Genomic DNA, 15,076 nt, shown 5'->3' with positions numbered 1-15,076 from the left:
GCCAGAGGCAGGAGCCAAGATGCCCGCACTCAGCTTGAACTCCACCCAGAAGACAATCCAGTAATGACAGAAATATTCCAGGCAAGCTGCTTCAACAGGAAAACATGCTGAATTCTCCCCTATCTGACCAACTCTTCTCTTCTCCCCTTCCCTTCCCCCACCCCCATGTCTCTGCATTTGCAAAACCACTAGCATGAACATTATGGCCACCAGCAGTAGCAGAAGCTGCTAGGAGAGGCCCCTGTTTGCTGTTTAGCCCACGATGCCTCAGCTTCTGTTTCGAGCATCCTAAAGATCTCCTTGACTGCTACTGGTTAATTCAGTACAAACAGTGGGAAAACTCAGTGGCATTTCAGAGGGGAATACCAAATGAACTTGAGCCGAACCACCACATTGTCCCAAGGAGTGCGATGACATGGGAATGAAACAATATAGGTTCCTGCCAGCACTGAGGGCAGACACAAAGCATGGAATTCAGGGTGGCTAATTCCCCAGAAGAGATTTCACAAGGGCCCAAATCCTCCAAAGTATGAAAATCACATGGACTTTTACCAAAGAGGAAGTCAGACACAATGCATGGAAGGGCTTGGGAGCCCTGGCTGGCTGCCTGGGCTCTTGGATAAGCTGGTTTGCACAGCCAAACCAGCTAGTACATGCAAATACGGGCACAGCGAGGCGAGGTTGAGAGAGATGAAACTGTAGACAACGGTGTGACGGCAATTGTCAGGGGAGGTGCTTCTTGGTAGGACTATTGTGGAAGGAAGACTTGAGAAGGAAGAATTAGCTTCCCCAATCCAACAAATCTCAAGACCAAAACCTGTTCCTACTTATGAATAATTACTGACCACCTCCTCAGGGCCCAGAACTGGACGGCAGTTGGGAAAGATTCCAAAGAAATACAGTCCCTGTCCTGGAGGAGCCAACTGTCTGGCTGGGAATGCAAAAATAGCTCTCATGAAAAGTCATCCTTGTAAATTTGTCTTCTCAAAGTTCAGATCCATGCCTGCTGCTTTGCTTAACTCCGGCACCCAGCACACTGCCAGCGCTTGCTTAAACTGGAAAATAGCTAAGTTCAAAATCATGATATATTGACCAGAAATAAGAGCTGAGTAATGAGAAAGTTTGATGTAGACATAGGTGGTCAATCATGTCTTCCCAGAAAGTGTGGGAAGTTAGAAGTGATAGGGCAAAGAGAACATACCAGAAAAGAGGTGCGGCACATGTAAAGACATAGTATAAGAAATTATAATCCTACATGTTGATTTGAATTACAGTTTCTTAATGGGTGGTCCACGGACCACCCACAATGGATTATGGCCCCAGCAACAGAATTCAAATCTCTTGAGAGTGCAGCCCAGGAGTTTGCATTTCTAATGAGCACCCAGGCCCTTTTAATGCTCATCAAAATTCAGAACCATTGGTTAAGACAATCTCATACTCAAACAAAGACATACTTTTACCTTAGAGACAGGCAGAAAGAAAGGAAAAAAAAAAAAAGTAGGGAAGGGAGGGAGGGAGGGGAGGGGAGGGGAGGGGAGAGGAGGGAGGGGAGAGGAGGGAGAGGGGAGGGGAGGGGGGGGAGGGAGGGAGGGGGGGGAGGGAGACAAAGAAAGAATTTTTTAAGTACAGAAAACAACTTGGGAAGAGGGGTCAGAGCCCCCTTGCCAAGCTCTGCAGTGACTGTGGTGATGAGACCACATCCATGGCACATGTCAGAGGGTAAAAGGCCATCGAAGAACTTCATTAACAGTTTGGCTCTGTCCTAGGGGCAATGAAGCGCTACTGTAGGTTCCTACCCAAGGGAGTGGCAGTGTTTCAGTCCAGCAGTCGTCTCTGAGGTACAAAGAATGGAGATTTTTTTGGCAAGGAGGCAACCTCAGAACACTTGCCACCATCAAGAGATGAAGTCACTGAGTTCCTGAAGGAGGCAGGTAGAGTTTTAAATGAAGAGAAGTAGATAGTCTATTCTACTGATAACACACCTCAACTTCTGGGAACCCCCCCCCCCCACTCTCAGAAGGCACTGTCCTCTTCGAGACCTGTACTTCCCTCATGTCAAGCCCCTGAAGTTCTTTCATCCACATACCTCTTGGCTCTTCAACATCTTTATCCTGACTTTGGAAAATATTGCTAAGCTTCGCACCTTAAAGCAAATAAAGCGCTTTCTCTTGACCTGCATCCCTCCCTTTCCTGACCGCCCTGCACCTTCCCTTTCCTCTCCTTAACAAATTCCTTGAAAAGGCCACCTGTGTTCACCTCTCCCGGAATTGCTCTTCGAGGTGCGCTTCTGTCCTCTGCTGCTGCTCTGAGGCCTGTATGCAATGGGCACGTATCATCACCACGTCCACCTCCCCTCCCTGGGATAGCTGCCTTCTCTCCCTGAACTTTCTCCTCGCTTGTCTTCTGCGCCAGCACTTTCACGGTTTTCTTTAAACATTTTGCAAGGGGAAAGCCATTTTATTCTATGGCCCTCCTAGTCTCCTGCCCCTTGAATGCTGCTGTTTCTCAGACCTTAATCATTAATCTTCTTTTCTTGTCACCTCCCATATCCAATTTCCTTCTGCGATTGCATCCCGTATCTGTTACTACTGCCGGGTAACAAGTTACCCTAAGATTTCGGAGTTATTCTGACTGTAGAGTGCACTGGTTTAAAGACTAAAATATGGAACCAGATGCCTGAGTGATATTCTAGCTCCACTGTACTTGCTCTGTGATCTTAGCCGAGTCATTTAACATGTTTGTTAAAATGATGATAGTAATAGTACTAGCCTCCTAGAATTCTTGTGAGGTTTATATGAATTAGTAAGTACAAAATTCTTAGAAATGTGCTTAGAAGTGTGTCTAGCACATTTGCTGCTACTATTATTATTATTATTATTATTATTATTGGTATTTCAAACCTAACATGGCCAAAACTGTGCTTTACTCTACCATTCCCTAATTAAAACAAAAAAACCTTTCTGTACTTCTTATATATTCTATTTTAATAATTCCACCATTCACGTGACACCCAGTGAAGAGCTTTGGGAGCCTTGCAAATCTCCTAACCACTCCCTCACCTTCCAAGTAAGATCTGTCCCCAGATTGTCAATCAACCTTCCTAAAGACGCCCACATCTGCCTACCCTCCTCCATCCCCACTGCCCAAGTCAGCAGCTCCCTCTGGGCCATTACAGTGCATTCTAACCCAACGGACTCCGCCTCCCTGTCTCCTTCAACTGTGACTCACCCTCCCACCTCCCAGAATGAAGCCTATAAAAGGCAAATCTGATTATTATACCTGCAGCTTAAAACTCTTCCAAGGCCCCTGATAAAATAACAATGTTAGTGTAACATACGAAAGCCCATGACATGGCTCCTGAATGCTATGACCGTTGTCTCCCGTCCCTACCCAGTGTTTCTTGCCTCCCACCACTGCACATCCTATACAATTCTGTCTGCCTTGAATGTCCCCCTTCCTGTCCCCTTCCAATTCCCAGGCACCTGGAAATCTTACCCTTTAAGATCCGGCTCTAACATCCCTTCCTCTGGAAACTTTCCCTGACACCTTCCCCAAGGAGAGTGGGTTACGCCCTTCATTCTTACTCCATCTCTGTACAGGATGCTGTCCCAGCGCTCGTCATATTATGCGACGGCATTTTGCATCTCCATCTCCCTCCTTTTATTACTTACTGGCTCCTAGAGGACAGAAAGCGGGTCTTACTCATCTCTGCATGCCCAGTGCCTGGCAGTCATAGATGCTCAACACATACTGAATGAATGAATGAATGATGAATGAATGAACGAATGAAACCACAATACATAGCAACGTTTGCTATGTAGGAAATAAAAAAGAGGGGAAATTTACAACCCTAGAAGCTTGGGACAGTAGTAGAAAAAAAAGCAGAGCCCGGCGGAGCGTGGCTCAGCGGTTGAGCATCGACCTGGGATCCAGGCGATTGGGGTTCAATTCCCGGTCAGGGCACATGCCCGGGTTGTGGGCTTGATCAATGACTCTCTCATCATTGATGTTTCTATCCCTCTCTCTCCCTCTCCTTTCCTCTCTGAAGTCAATAAAGATATATTTAAAAAGGAAAGGAAAGGAAGGGAAGGGAAGGGAAGGGAAGGGAAGGGAAGGGAAGGGAAGGGAAGGGAAGGGAAGGGAAGGGAAGGGAAGGGAAGGGAAGGGAAGGGAAGGGAAGGGAAGGGAAGGGAAGGGAAGGGAAGGGAAGGGAAGGGAAGGGAAGGGAAGGGAAGGGAAGGGAAGGGAAGGGAAGGGAAGGGAAGGGAAGGGAAGGGAAGGGAAGGGAAGGGAAGGGAAGGGAAGGGAAGGGAAGGGAAGGGAAGGGAAGGGAAGGGAAGGGAAGGGAAGGGAAGGGAAGGGAAGGGAAGGGAAGGGAAGGGAAGGGAAGGGAAGGGAAGGGAAGGGAAGGGAAGGGAAGGGCAGATATGAGGAAACGGAAAGGCACAGGGGCCAGGAAATCGGTTTGGTGTGAGTAACAACAATGATGGGTTTGGTTTTGCTCAGGCTGAATTGTATTTGCACCAGTAGGCAAGTAGAAAAACAGGATCAGAAAATAGATGAGAATTCAAGGTTAAAATTATAGATTTGAGAATTAAAATTGGAGAGATGATTGCTTTAACCAACAGAAAGATTTTCCAGTTATATCAGCGTAGAATAAACAGTTGACCCTCTTCTAAAAGGAACAAGTTAGCCCGGCCGGTGTGGCTCAGGGGTTGAGCATTGACCTAGAATCCAGGAGATCGTGGTTCGGTTCCCGGTCAGGGCACAGACCCGGGTTGTGGGCTCGATCCCCAGCAGGGGTTGTGCAGGAGGCAGCAGATCAATGATTCTCTCATCATTGATGTTTCTTTCTATCTCTCCCTCTCCCTTCCTCTCTCTGAAATCAATAAAGACTTTTTTTTTTAATTAAAAATAAAATAATAATAATAAAATTAAAAGGAACAAATTAAAGAACTTTCTAAACATGGTTTAAAATAATAATTACAAAAGTAATACTTAATAGAATCACAAAGAGTTTACCACAAGCCTTTAAAAAGGGAAATATAAAAGAAATGGAAGACTCATCCAAAAAGAACTTCTTAGGACAATACCCAAACCAAAAGCATCACCCTCATCCCAGCTGCAGGGTCCACACAGGACAGTCTCAACTCCTAGGTTTCTGTTATGCTCACTTCCCATGTGTCAAAAACATAAGCTTAGGGACTGCATTTGAAGGAGGTGACAGTTGCTCCAATCAAAATGAAAATATATTTTCAGGCTATTGATTGAACGCCCACTCATGTGTACTTTTAGAAGATCCGTTGGATTGGGTACGTGTGCATGACACTGTCACTTTTAGACTTCTTCACGTTAAAAAATAAACGTTGACTATATCGGTATACATACGTACACCCATCAATATAAATGACGGCCTGTATTTAACCTTGAAAAGGCGGCATTTAAAAGTCGGCATCATACAAACTCCATATATTTTCCAGGATCAACTGTACAAATCATGGTTTCTTTCCTTTTGCCTGTGAAAAAGAACGTACATGCTTAGGTTTCTGAGTATTTAACTGAGCACTTATGCTGTGCCAGGCGCTGCGCAGAGGTCGCTGGCTCGCTGGTGCAGAAGTTCACTGTGCGGGGGAATCATTTTCACAGCAGCCCTACGATGTAAGCACACTGACAACCCCTATTTTACAGTTGAGAAAACTGCTCCTTAAGGGCTTAAGGCGTTGGGGAACCTAGCCAAGGTCACGCAGCTAGGAGGTAAATATTATCGCACTCAAAACTGCTAAGGAACTCCTCGTATCGACGATGCTGCGTCCTGCTCTGGTTGAAAGCAGAGGCTGTGGTTTAGCCGCTTTCAGCTTCGAATGACGAGGAGAAAATAAACAGCAGGACAGGTGCGACTTCAGAGGGACGGGAGCCGTAACCGAAGCCGCCCCGGAGGCCGCGCGCACCCAGCCCTGCGCGCCGCGCGCTCCCCTGGGCCTGGCGCGTCTCTTTCTTCCAAAGTTGGAGCTCCCCTCGGTGGGACGGGCGGGGAGGGGGGGCTGGTGACGTCACGGGGAGCGGGGATAAAGCTCCCGGGCCACAGTCCGAGCCAGGACACTGCCCAGGGAGCGCACAGGGCTGCCGGGCTCGGACGCTCCCCGCGGGCAGGCCGCCCCTCGCTGCGCCCCAGCCCAGGAGGAGACGCCAGGAGGCACCATGCCCCAGAACGTGGTCCTCCCGGGCCCTGCGCCCTGGGGCTTCAGGCTCTCGGGGGGCACAGACTTCAACCAGCCTTTGGTCATCACCAGGGTAGGTGTTTTCTGTTCTTTTGCTGCAAGTCGGGGGCTCCGGCTTGGGGCGGGTCCGCCTGGAGCGGAGAGTGGCCAGTGAGCCCCGGTGCGCTCGGTGCGTCCTGGGGCCTGAGCGGCGGCAGCAACCGGGCAAAGTGAGGTTTGGAGGGGGCAGAGCAGCGCACCGAGGTGACCGAGTCAGCGCCACTGGTCGGCCAGCATCCTCCGGGGCCCCAGCCACTCTCCAAGAACAGGACTTCTCGGGGCGCGGGGAGGGCTAGGCTGCGGGGCTGGGGGTCCTCTCGCCCCCCGCCCTCCACTCAGGCCTCCTTTTGGTGACAATCGAGGCGGGGGCAGGGGAGGGAGAGATGGGGACCCAGGAGGGCGCGATGGGGACGGGAAGGAGAGAGGGAGGCCTGGCCCTGGAGGCTGTTTCTCGGACCCGGAGGCGCGTAAGCGCTTCTCTGGTCTGGATGGAAACTTCAGCAGGGCGCTGTTCACGGCGCTGCTGGGGCGCCGAGCTGGAGCCGCTCTTATCAGCCCAGGCGGGGGAAACATGGCTAATCTGTATCCCTCGGTTTCCAGGCATTTTGAATAAATATTTCCCAAAGCTGGGAACTTGGCTGGGCAATCATCTCCTATAACTGAAACGACAAAGAGAGTTTCGTTTGCCTGATGGAAAGTGACCGTTCGGCCTCCTAACTGAAAATAATGCTTTACTGTCAAAGCCAGGCTTCCCCTACTCAGTAGTCTTCAGAGTATTGTCTAATCCGGGGAAAAGAAAACGGAAACTTCAGAATTTCTGTCGTCAGTACATTTCTAGTTGGTATAGTTCATTTCTTTCTAACACAAGTATTTGTCTTAAAAGAAAAATGTTATTTCAATTATCGCATATAAAGCATATTAAACTTAAAACTTGTTAACGCTTTTTTTCCTTCCTTACTGTTTATGCTGCATCTTATCAATGTATACTTTATAATCTGATTTACTCACATAGATTTTGAACAAGGTAATACCTTTGATATTCTGTTCTAATACGTCTGTAAGATTCGGGAACCAACGCCTTTTAAAAATATCTCCGAACATGTTTCATACATACGAATACTACGGAACACTTCAGGCTTTGTTTTACATTTTTTAAAAACATAAAAACACATCTGACATGTGTTTTTGTGTGAGACATGAAAACTTAACATACCCCCAAAAATGTTCCTAAGTAAACTAAGCAGAAAATGGTTTGGTGATCTGGGCCAAGCACTGCCTTTTATGGATTTACCAAAGAAAACAGTTTCCATTATCTCTACTGAGAAATATTTTTAAAGTTTCTGAAGTACACTTCTCATTTGTTTATATGAAATAAGCTTTTGAATTCTAACAAAAGATAAATCATATTTATGTTAAATCCTAAAGAAGTAATTAAGTGATTTACAAAGGAAGTCTCTTGCTATTACTATGCAGCAGGTCAATGTGATTCATCTCGTGTTTGAAATTCGGGTTGTTGACTTTTGAAGAAATATTTACTTAAGGCCATGTTTACATTGTGCAGTTGGTCTGCAGGCGCTCTTTGTAAACGTATTTGATATGATGACAATTATTACTTGGGGAGCCGATTCTGGTTTGCATTTTTAACTCATTACTAATTTGTATCACTCATTTTGACACTTGGTTCAATAACAGTGCATGACCATACATGATTATTTCATTTTCCATGCCTCTTCTCATCAATTAATTTAACTCAAGGAGAGCAGGTGAAACTAAACTGCTTTGAATTCCAAGTGTCCCTTGAAATTCATGCTAAACAAATGAAAACACATTCTCTTGAACGTTTTTGCCTTAGCGAACACCTAATTGGGACTATTTCCACTGAAACTACAGGAATACTAAAAATCATTTGGAAATAGACTGAAAGATATTGCACAAAAGAAATTACCAGTGCTGTAGTTAGGTAGTAGGATTAGTCTATTATTTTTATCATCTTTATATTTTGTGTAAAGGAGGTGAACAGGGTTGTTTGCCAAGCTCTCTTCTAAGCCCTAGATAGGAACTGACTCACTTAAGTCTCACGATAATCCAAGTAGAGTAGCAGCGCTATTATCCCATTTTACAGAAGAGGAGAGTGAGGCTTCAAGAGACTCATTAACCTGCTGATGACCACAAGCAGTGGGACAGAATTAGGTGCCAGGTCTGCCTGCCTCCAAAATCTGCATTCTGGAGTCCACAGGTGTGAAAAAATTCTGCTTATTGTACAGGTATTTCCAAATAGGTGTTCTGTGCCATCCAATTCGTACCTGGTCCTGTTGACTCCACATCTTTGCGATCTACCACTTTTCTTGTTTCTACCTCTGTCCCTCTTCAAGACTTCATAACGTCCCACCGGGCTGTCTGCCTCCCTCTCCAACTCACCACATGTCCTTCCCCGGCCATCTTTGGGAAACGCCAGGTTGCTCCTGTCTCCCCTGTTCTTAAACACCCCTCGATAGCATCACCAGATTATAGTGAGTGACTTGTGTGGTCTTTACACGCTCCTGGCCTCCACCCTCTTTCCCAACTCGAGATTCCAGCTCCATTTGCTCCCTCCCTGGCCCTCTCTCTCCCTGTCCTCCCACTCCACAGACAGGCAGTGGTGCCACGACTCGGGACAACTCACGATTTCTCCAACAGTCTTGGCTCCTCTATCGTCTTCTCCAGAATTCTCTTCCCCACCCGCCCCACTGTCCTCCGTGCCTGTGGAAACCCAGTCGAGTAGCATGTGATCCCACAAACCACCTGCTCCCCAAGGGCAGGAACTTTCAAACTTGGGGGTTGCTCAGTGCCATGCACAGTGCCTTGCCCATCTCATATGTTATAGAATAAATATGACACAATATGAATGATTGACTAAATGGCTCACTTTTAAACATAACTATCACAAATAAGTGCAGACTGTGTCCTCAAAAATATTCCATGATAAAAATGACAATTATTTTGTTAATTGATTTGTCTATTTTAGATAAGTATGCAAAGAATGGAAATACCAATCCCTGCATTTAGTGCCACAAAAAGTCCCATAAATGAGATGTATTCCTCGTCAATTAAACCCATTTCTGTCCTTCTACAAGCCACCCCTTCCCTTCCTGCCTCAGACTCTACGAATGCTCCTGGTTAGTGCTCCCCTGCCCCACCACAGCTGGGGTTATAAATATAACTCTCCATCCATTGAAATTACACCATAACTGCTTACAACCCAATTATCCAGCCGGGTTTATCTTTGTATCGTAAAAGCACATCAGAAGGAAGGTAAATCAAATACCAGACATTCTCAAAAAACTGAGCAACCGGTTGTGATACACAGTTTTTAGGAAAGCAGTATCTAGACTTGGCGCAATACAAACTATGTCGTGGTGTTCCGTTTGGGAGAGTGGGAAGTTTCTGCAGCCACCAAATATAACTGGCCTAAGAATTTCACAGAATACAGCTTAGGGGTCACGTCTCTAAGTGAGCAGCTTTTCTTTTGCTGGCCGGAAGGTTCCAAGAAGTCCTTCCTTCTGAAGTGCTTGGACCACCCAGAAGGTGGGCCTACTATCACTGCCAAGTTGCAGACATTTGTTTTCGCAAGTGGTCCAATCTGGAATAAAGGGCAAGCTTCGCTTGTGCGTGAGGGAGGGTGATGGGATACATCCGATGCCAGCGTGTCCTCTCCCGCCCCCTTCCTCTCCCCTCCGCCCTCCGCCCTCTTCTGAGCACGCCCAGGTTCAAGATCACTGTAACAGAATGCCACACGGACTCGGGTACCCACATACAAAATTTTAGAGCATTCTTACGTTTTGCAGGCTGTAGCATAGAGAGGTGTTACTTTAACATAAACTGTATCTGAAATTTGAACCTTTAGAAAGAAATGTGTACAGCTGAATGCAGCCCCTTTCCAGGATTCAAGTGTAGTAAGAAGGTTGATCTGAATAAAAACCTATTCGGTTTTGTTCTACCAAAGACATGCCTGCACAGAAGCACTGGTTCCTATGTGCGTAACATTCATACACCTCATAAATATCTATTAAGTGCAGACTGTATCGTATGTGGAAGGCGCGGGGGGGGGGGGGGGCACCATTATAACTTAATTGTTTTCTATGCCCTGAGAAGCTCATATATCAGTTGAAGAGAAGGGATGTGTACATAAACCACTGTGGTAGAAACCTGTCCAGCATCCCATGAAACGAAGTATGACCCAAGAGATGGGAGGAGTCGGGGGAGAGAGCACCTGCAGGAGGGGCTTGCTGGGACAGTGGAGGAGTGCAAGCTGTAAAGATACACAGGCCCATGACAGAAATCCAGATTTTCACTGGATGTGTGACCTTAAGCAAGTTTCTTATACTTTCTGGGCATCAGTTTTCTCATCATAAAACACTGGCTTGAGAATTAAGTGAGGTCATAGTTCTCAATAATAATACAATAACAATCATAACAATGTTATAATAGTTCTCAACCCTGGCTGCACATTAAACTCACCCTGGTAATTTGAAAATACCCAGGCCCAGGCGCTACTTAAAGAGAGTCTGGTTTAACTGGAGTGGGTGTGGCTCTAGAGATGTAGATTGCAGATGCGAGAGGACTTGAGTGCCAGAAAGGCACCAGACTTTATTTGTAGACAATGGGGAACAACCACACAATGGGGTTTCTCAGCACAACCCTTCAGTATATATTTGTATATTTGTCTTGCTCCATAACTATTTCAGTCATTTTTATTCTTAACATAAAATTCCCATAAAGGCCATATCTTGGACTTCCTTTGTGTTGCCTGCAATGAATAGAACATTATAGATGCTCCATCTATGTTTAAAATTATTTTTTTCCAAACAGACCCAAGTAATAGGTTGACGTGAATAATGAAAATCATCTTGTTAAAATCAAAAATTCACGAGCTCCTCTGATGGAGCTTCTGATTCATGAGTACAGAGATCCAGAGGGCAGGGCAGGATGGGGGGAGTCTTTATGTTCAGCAAGGAGCCCAAGTGATTCTTCTCATCAGAAGAGTTTGAAAACATGGAGCTCAGTGACTGACGGCAATACTATTCCCAATGATCTCTCCAATGCTTTTGACATTTGAGACCCTACTAACCTGAATAATAAATAATCCACTGAAAAATTCTTTACCTCGTTTTAGCTCTCTTTTCTACTAATTTGGGAAAACATGTTAAGAATAAACTGTGAGCAATAATATAAAATAATAATATAATAATATAAAGTAATGCAGGGAAATAATATGTTCTTATGATTAAACTTATAGTTTAACTTACTAAAACCAGGCCAGTTTAGTGATCACTGTCTGATCACTAGACTAACTGAACTTGAGAACTAGGAAGAAATGAAAGAACAATGTTTTCTCTTTCTCCCGCATCCCTGTCTCTGCACACTTTCTTCTTTCCTATTGACTCCTTGGAGGTCCCAGGACATCCATGTCGAATGTAAAGTCAGAAGTGGGTTCTGGGCATCACTATCGACCACCTTGCCTATCTGACTTCTGAAACACCTGGTGACATAGCTGTGTACAGCTGCTCCCAAATTTAGTAAGAAGCCACAGGTTACTTAGACACTTCTCTGAAAATAGGAGCAGTCTCCTTTGTGCAGCCTGTCTTAGAGCTGTTGTAGTGGTCAGTTATTAGAAAGAGCTTTGCAGCCCAGTCGGTATGGCTCAGTGGTTCAGCATCGACCCATGAACCAAGAGGTCATGGTTCGATTCCCACTCAAGGCACGTGCCCGGGTTGCAGGCTCGACCACCAGCAGGGGGCATACAGGAGGCAGCTGATCAATGATTCTCTCTCATCATTGATGTTTCTATCTCTCTCCCTCTCCCTTCTTCTCTCTGAAATCAATAAAAATACATATTTTTTTTTAAAAAAGAGCCCTGCAAATGTAATAGTTTGGGTAAATATAAAATAGTGTCATTAACATCCATATTAACACTGTTAATAAAATTTAGAATATTCAGTATCTAAATTTAGGACACCAGATGTCTCTGTTTAAAATTTATATAAACAGATACACAAACAACTCTACCTTTCACTCAATCCTAACCAAAGCTAAAAGTTAGCCTTTTCTAAATCAAGTGAGTGTTATATAACTGAAATCTACTTGATTATATTAGAAAAGCAAATACATTAAGCCATGCTTTCTCATGCTTTCACTCAAAGGAAAGCATTCTGATCTCAGAATTTTACAAATAATACTGATTTTAATGAAGCATAGCTAGAGAAAAATTAAAAGTTTAAGATTATTTTTATCCCTACAAGTGACATTGGGGATGGAAACTTGTTATTCTAACAGTTCTGGGTCTGGGAGAATTTCTAAGTGGAAAACACCTATGAAAGGCTGAGATGTAACCATCTCCAGTTGTCTTCACCTAGATCCTATCAACCATTCCTAATGGAAAATGATCCTGATGATTGCAGTAGGACGCTCACAGAAATAAAATGAGTACAACAAACATCTTAGTGATAAGGCTGAAGATCTAGGACACATGAGAATTTACTATTTTAGCAATTTTGTTTCTTTAGATGAGTCTTGGATCTCCCTTAGAGCTGCAAAGTTAAATAGAATCAGTAGCTAGATTAAGAAAATAGAAGGGAGAAATGGATTAATGCCTGAGCCTCAAGTAAAACATTAGGAACAATCTAGTTTATTTCTGGAGCAGTTTCCAGATTTAAGTCAGGTTCTATGTATGTATCATGCTGCTCTAAACAGTGGAAACTAGCAAATGTAACAATGATAGGTTGACATTAATGGCAGTATTCTTCAGGCATGAGGGACTAGCTCTTTTTGTTTCATAAACTCTGATTTAAATAGCCTTTTCATTCATTTTTCAATTAGTTATTCATTAATTCCAAACACTGGAGTATACACTGTGAAGCATTAGGAATATTCATAATATTATACCTAGACTCAAGAACTTCCAGACTAGTTGGGAAGACAAATAATACACAAGCAAATAAACAAATATAAAAGTGCAAATTGTCTTCATGAAGGAAATGAAGAGGGGGTAATGGCGTAGAATAGTGGGGTAGGAGCTGGAGAAACTGCCTCAGATGTTCAGGGAAGTTTCTCTGAGAATGTGACTTTTAAGCCTATCCTAAAGGATGAGAAAGGACAACTGGATAAAGATGAGGGGAAGCATTTCAGGCAAAAACAACAAAAGGGTACAAGTTGGGCCTAACAAATCAGAATAGCTACAGAGCAGATGTGGGGAAGCAGGAATGGTGTAAGATGATGATAGAAAAGTAGGCAAGGAAAAACCGGGTGGTTGACAATTAGGCAGTGGTAAATAGTTGGGATTTACCCAGAAAAACTGAGAGTAGGTAGAGCAATCAAAAGAATCACTGAATTCAACATGGTAATAACTTCATATTTATCTTTTAAATTAAACATTTAATGGCCATATTTTCCGCATATCCTTAAGTATTCCTTTCATCCCATCCCCCCAAAAAGAAACTAACATGGATTTTTTTTGTAGACAGCATAAAAATGGAACTTGCTCTTTTACCTAGTTTGACAATCTCTGTTAAAAAGAAGTGAGGTGTGTTTAGACCATTTACATTTAATGTAAATACTTATAAAGTTTAATTAAAATGTTGCATCTTGTTAGTTGTTTTCTATTTGTTCCATCTGTTCCTCATTCATGGAGAAGAGACTCATGGATATAAATTTCCCTTGTGTTTGCAGTTCCCAGGGGTTCTAGACTCTCAATACTAACTCATACCTAGCCTTTAACAATTTGTTCATAATTTTAGCTGAATTCTCTTTAACAGCTAGTTGCCTCCTTGTGTTGATTCAGGATAGCCCATACTTACATTTTGTCTGTCCTTGGAGGAACTCCTTAAATCCCAGTCTAGTTAGTTGCCCTGCAACTTCAGCTCTCTGTGGAGTTCATGAAAAGTTACCAAGTACTCCCTCATGTGAATCATAACTTACAGGGATGCTAAAGTAGTTTCAATTCAAATATAAAATCTCCCTAAATCTAGTAAAGTTCTATTCCCAAGTAGAGAGTCTGGGGTGACAAAAGAAACCTGAAAAACAGATTATTTTGTTTAAAGCAAAGAAAATATGATTCAAACAGGGAGATAGGGAGGAGTTTTAAAAAGAATAAGAGGTGCCCGGCTGGGCGTTGCTCAGTAGTTGAACGTCGACCTAGGATCCAGGTGGTCGGGGTTGGGTTCCTGGTCAGGGCACATGCCCAGGTTGAGGGCTCAATCAGGGACTCTCTCATCATTGATGTTTCTATCTCTCTCTCTCCCTCTCCTTCCCTCTCTCTGAAATCAATAAAGATATATTTAAAAAGAAAAAAAAGAATAAGAGGTGTCATGATAAATAAAATGTGGTTAGTAAGAAACAAAATTACTTAACATGATGCGAAAATAGAGCTAACACAATTGATCAACCAAGAATTATTGTAAAGTTAGACTTATAACTGCCTGCCCAGTAAAACATTTTAAATGTAACCAAGCTGAAATACAAATGTTAGGAACAAAACTCAAGATATTGTAAGATGTTGATTTTTTTAAGTGGTGCCATGATTTCTTCCAGATTACTCCAGGAAGCAAGGCAGCTGCTGCCAACCTGTGTCCTGGAGATGTCATCCTGGCTATTGATGGCTTCGGTACAGAGTCCATGACTCATGCTGATGCACAGGACAGGATTAAAGCAGCGGCCCACCAGCTGTGTCTCAAAATTGACAGGTGCTCTTTAACTGATGGTGTTATAATGTGATCTGTTTGGCAGGGGAACCTGAACCAAGACAATAGATGATTTCATCTTCCCAGTGAGAAGGGTGTCACAGA

At 44.0% G+C, this 15,076-nt stretch overlaps 1 protein-coding gene across 3 annotated transcripts in view; it reads left to right on the top strand.

Annotated features, from left to right (window-relative positions):
- Positions 1–6,134: 6,134 nt before the first annotated feature.
- The window catches only part of PDLIM3 (PDZ and LIM domain 3), a 29,555-nt gene continuing 20,613 nt past the window's right edge, over positions 6,135–15,076 (top strand). For 2 of the 3 annotated variants that reach the window (XM_016211305.2, XM_016211304.2), the window contains exons 1-2: positions 6,135–6,291; positions 14,823–14,974. In XM_016211305.2, the coding sequence (XP_016066791.2) occupies positions 6,199–6,291; positions 14,823–14,974 (245 nt within the window). In that variant the 5' untranslated portion in view covers positions 6,135–6,198. The remainder of the gene's footprint in view (positions 6,292–14,822; positions 14,975–15,076) is intronic. The other variant, XM_016211303.2, reaches the window with a different exon arrangement.

The sequence above is a fragment of the Miniopterus natalensis genome, chromosome 2 (assembly GCF_054644295.1).
Source record: "Miniopterus natalensis isolate mMinNat1 chromosome 2, mMinNat1.hap1, whole genome shotgun sequence".
Lineage (NCBI taxonomy): Eukaryota > Metazoa > Chordata > Mammalia > Chiroptera > Miniopteridae > Miniopterus > Miniopterus natalensis.
The sequence above is the reverse complement of the archived record's forward strand: the minus strand, read 5'-3'. Positions and strand labels throughout refer to the sequence as shown.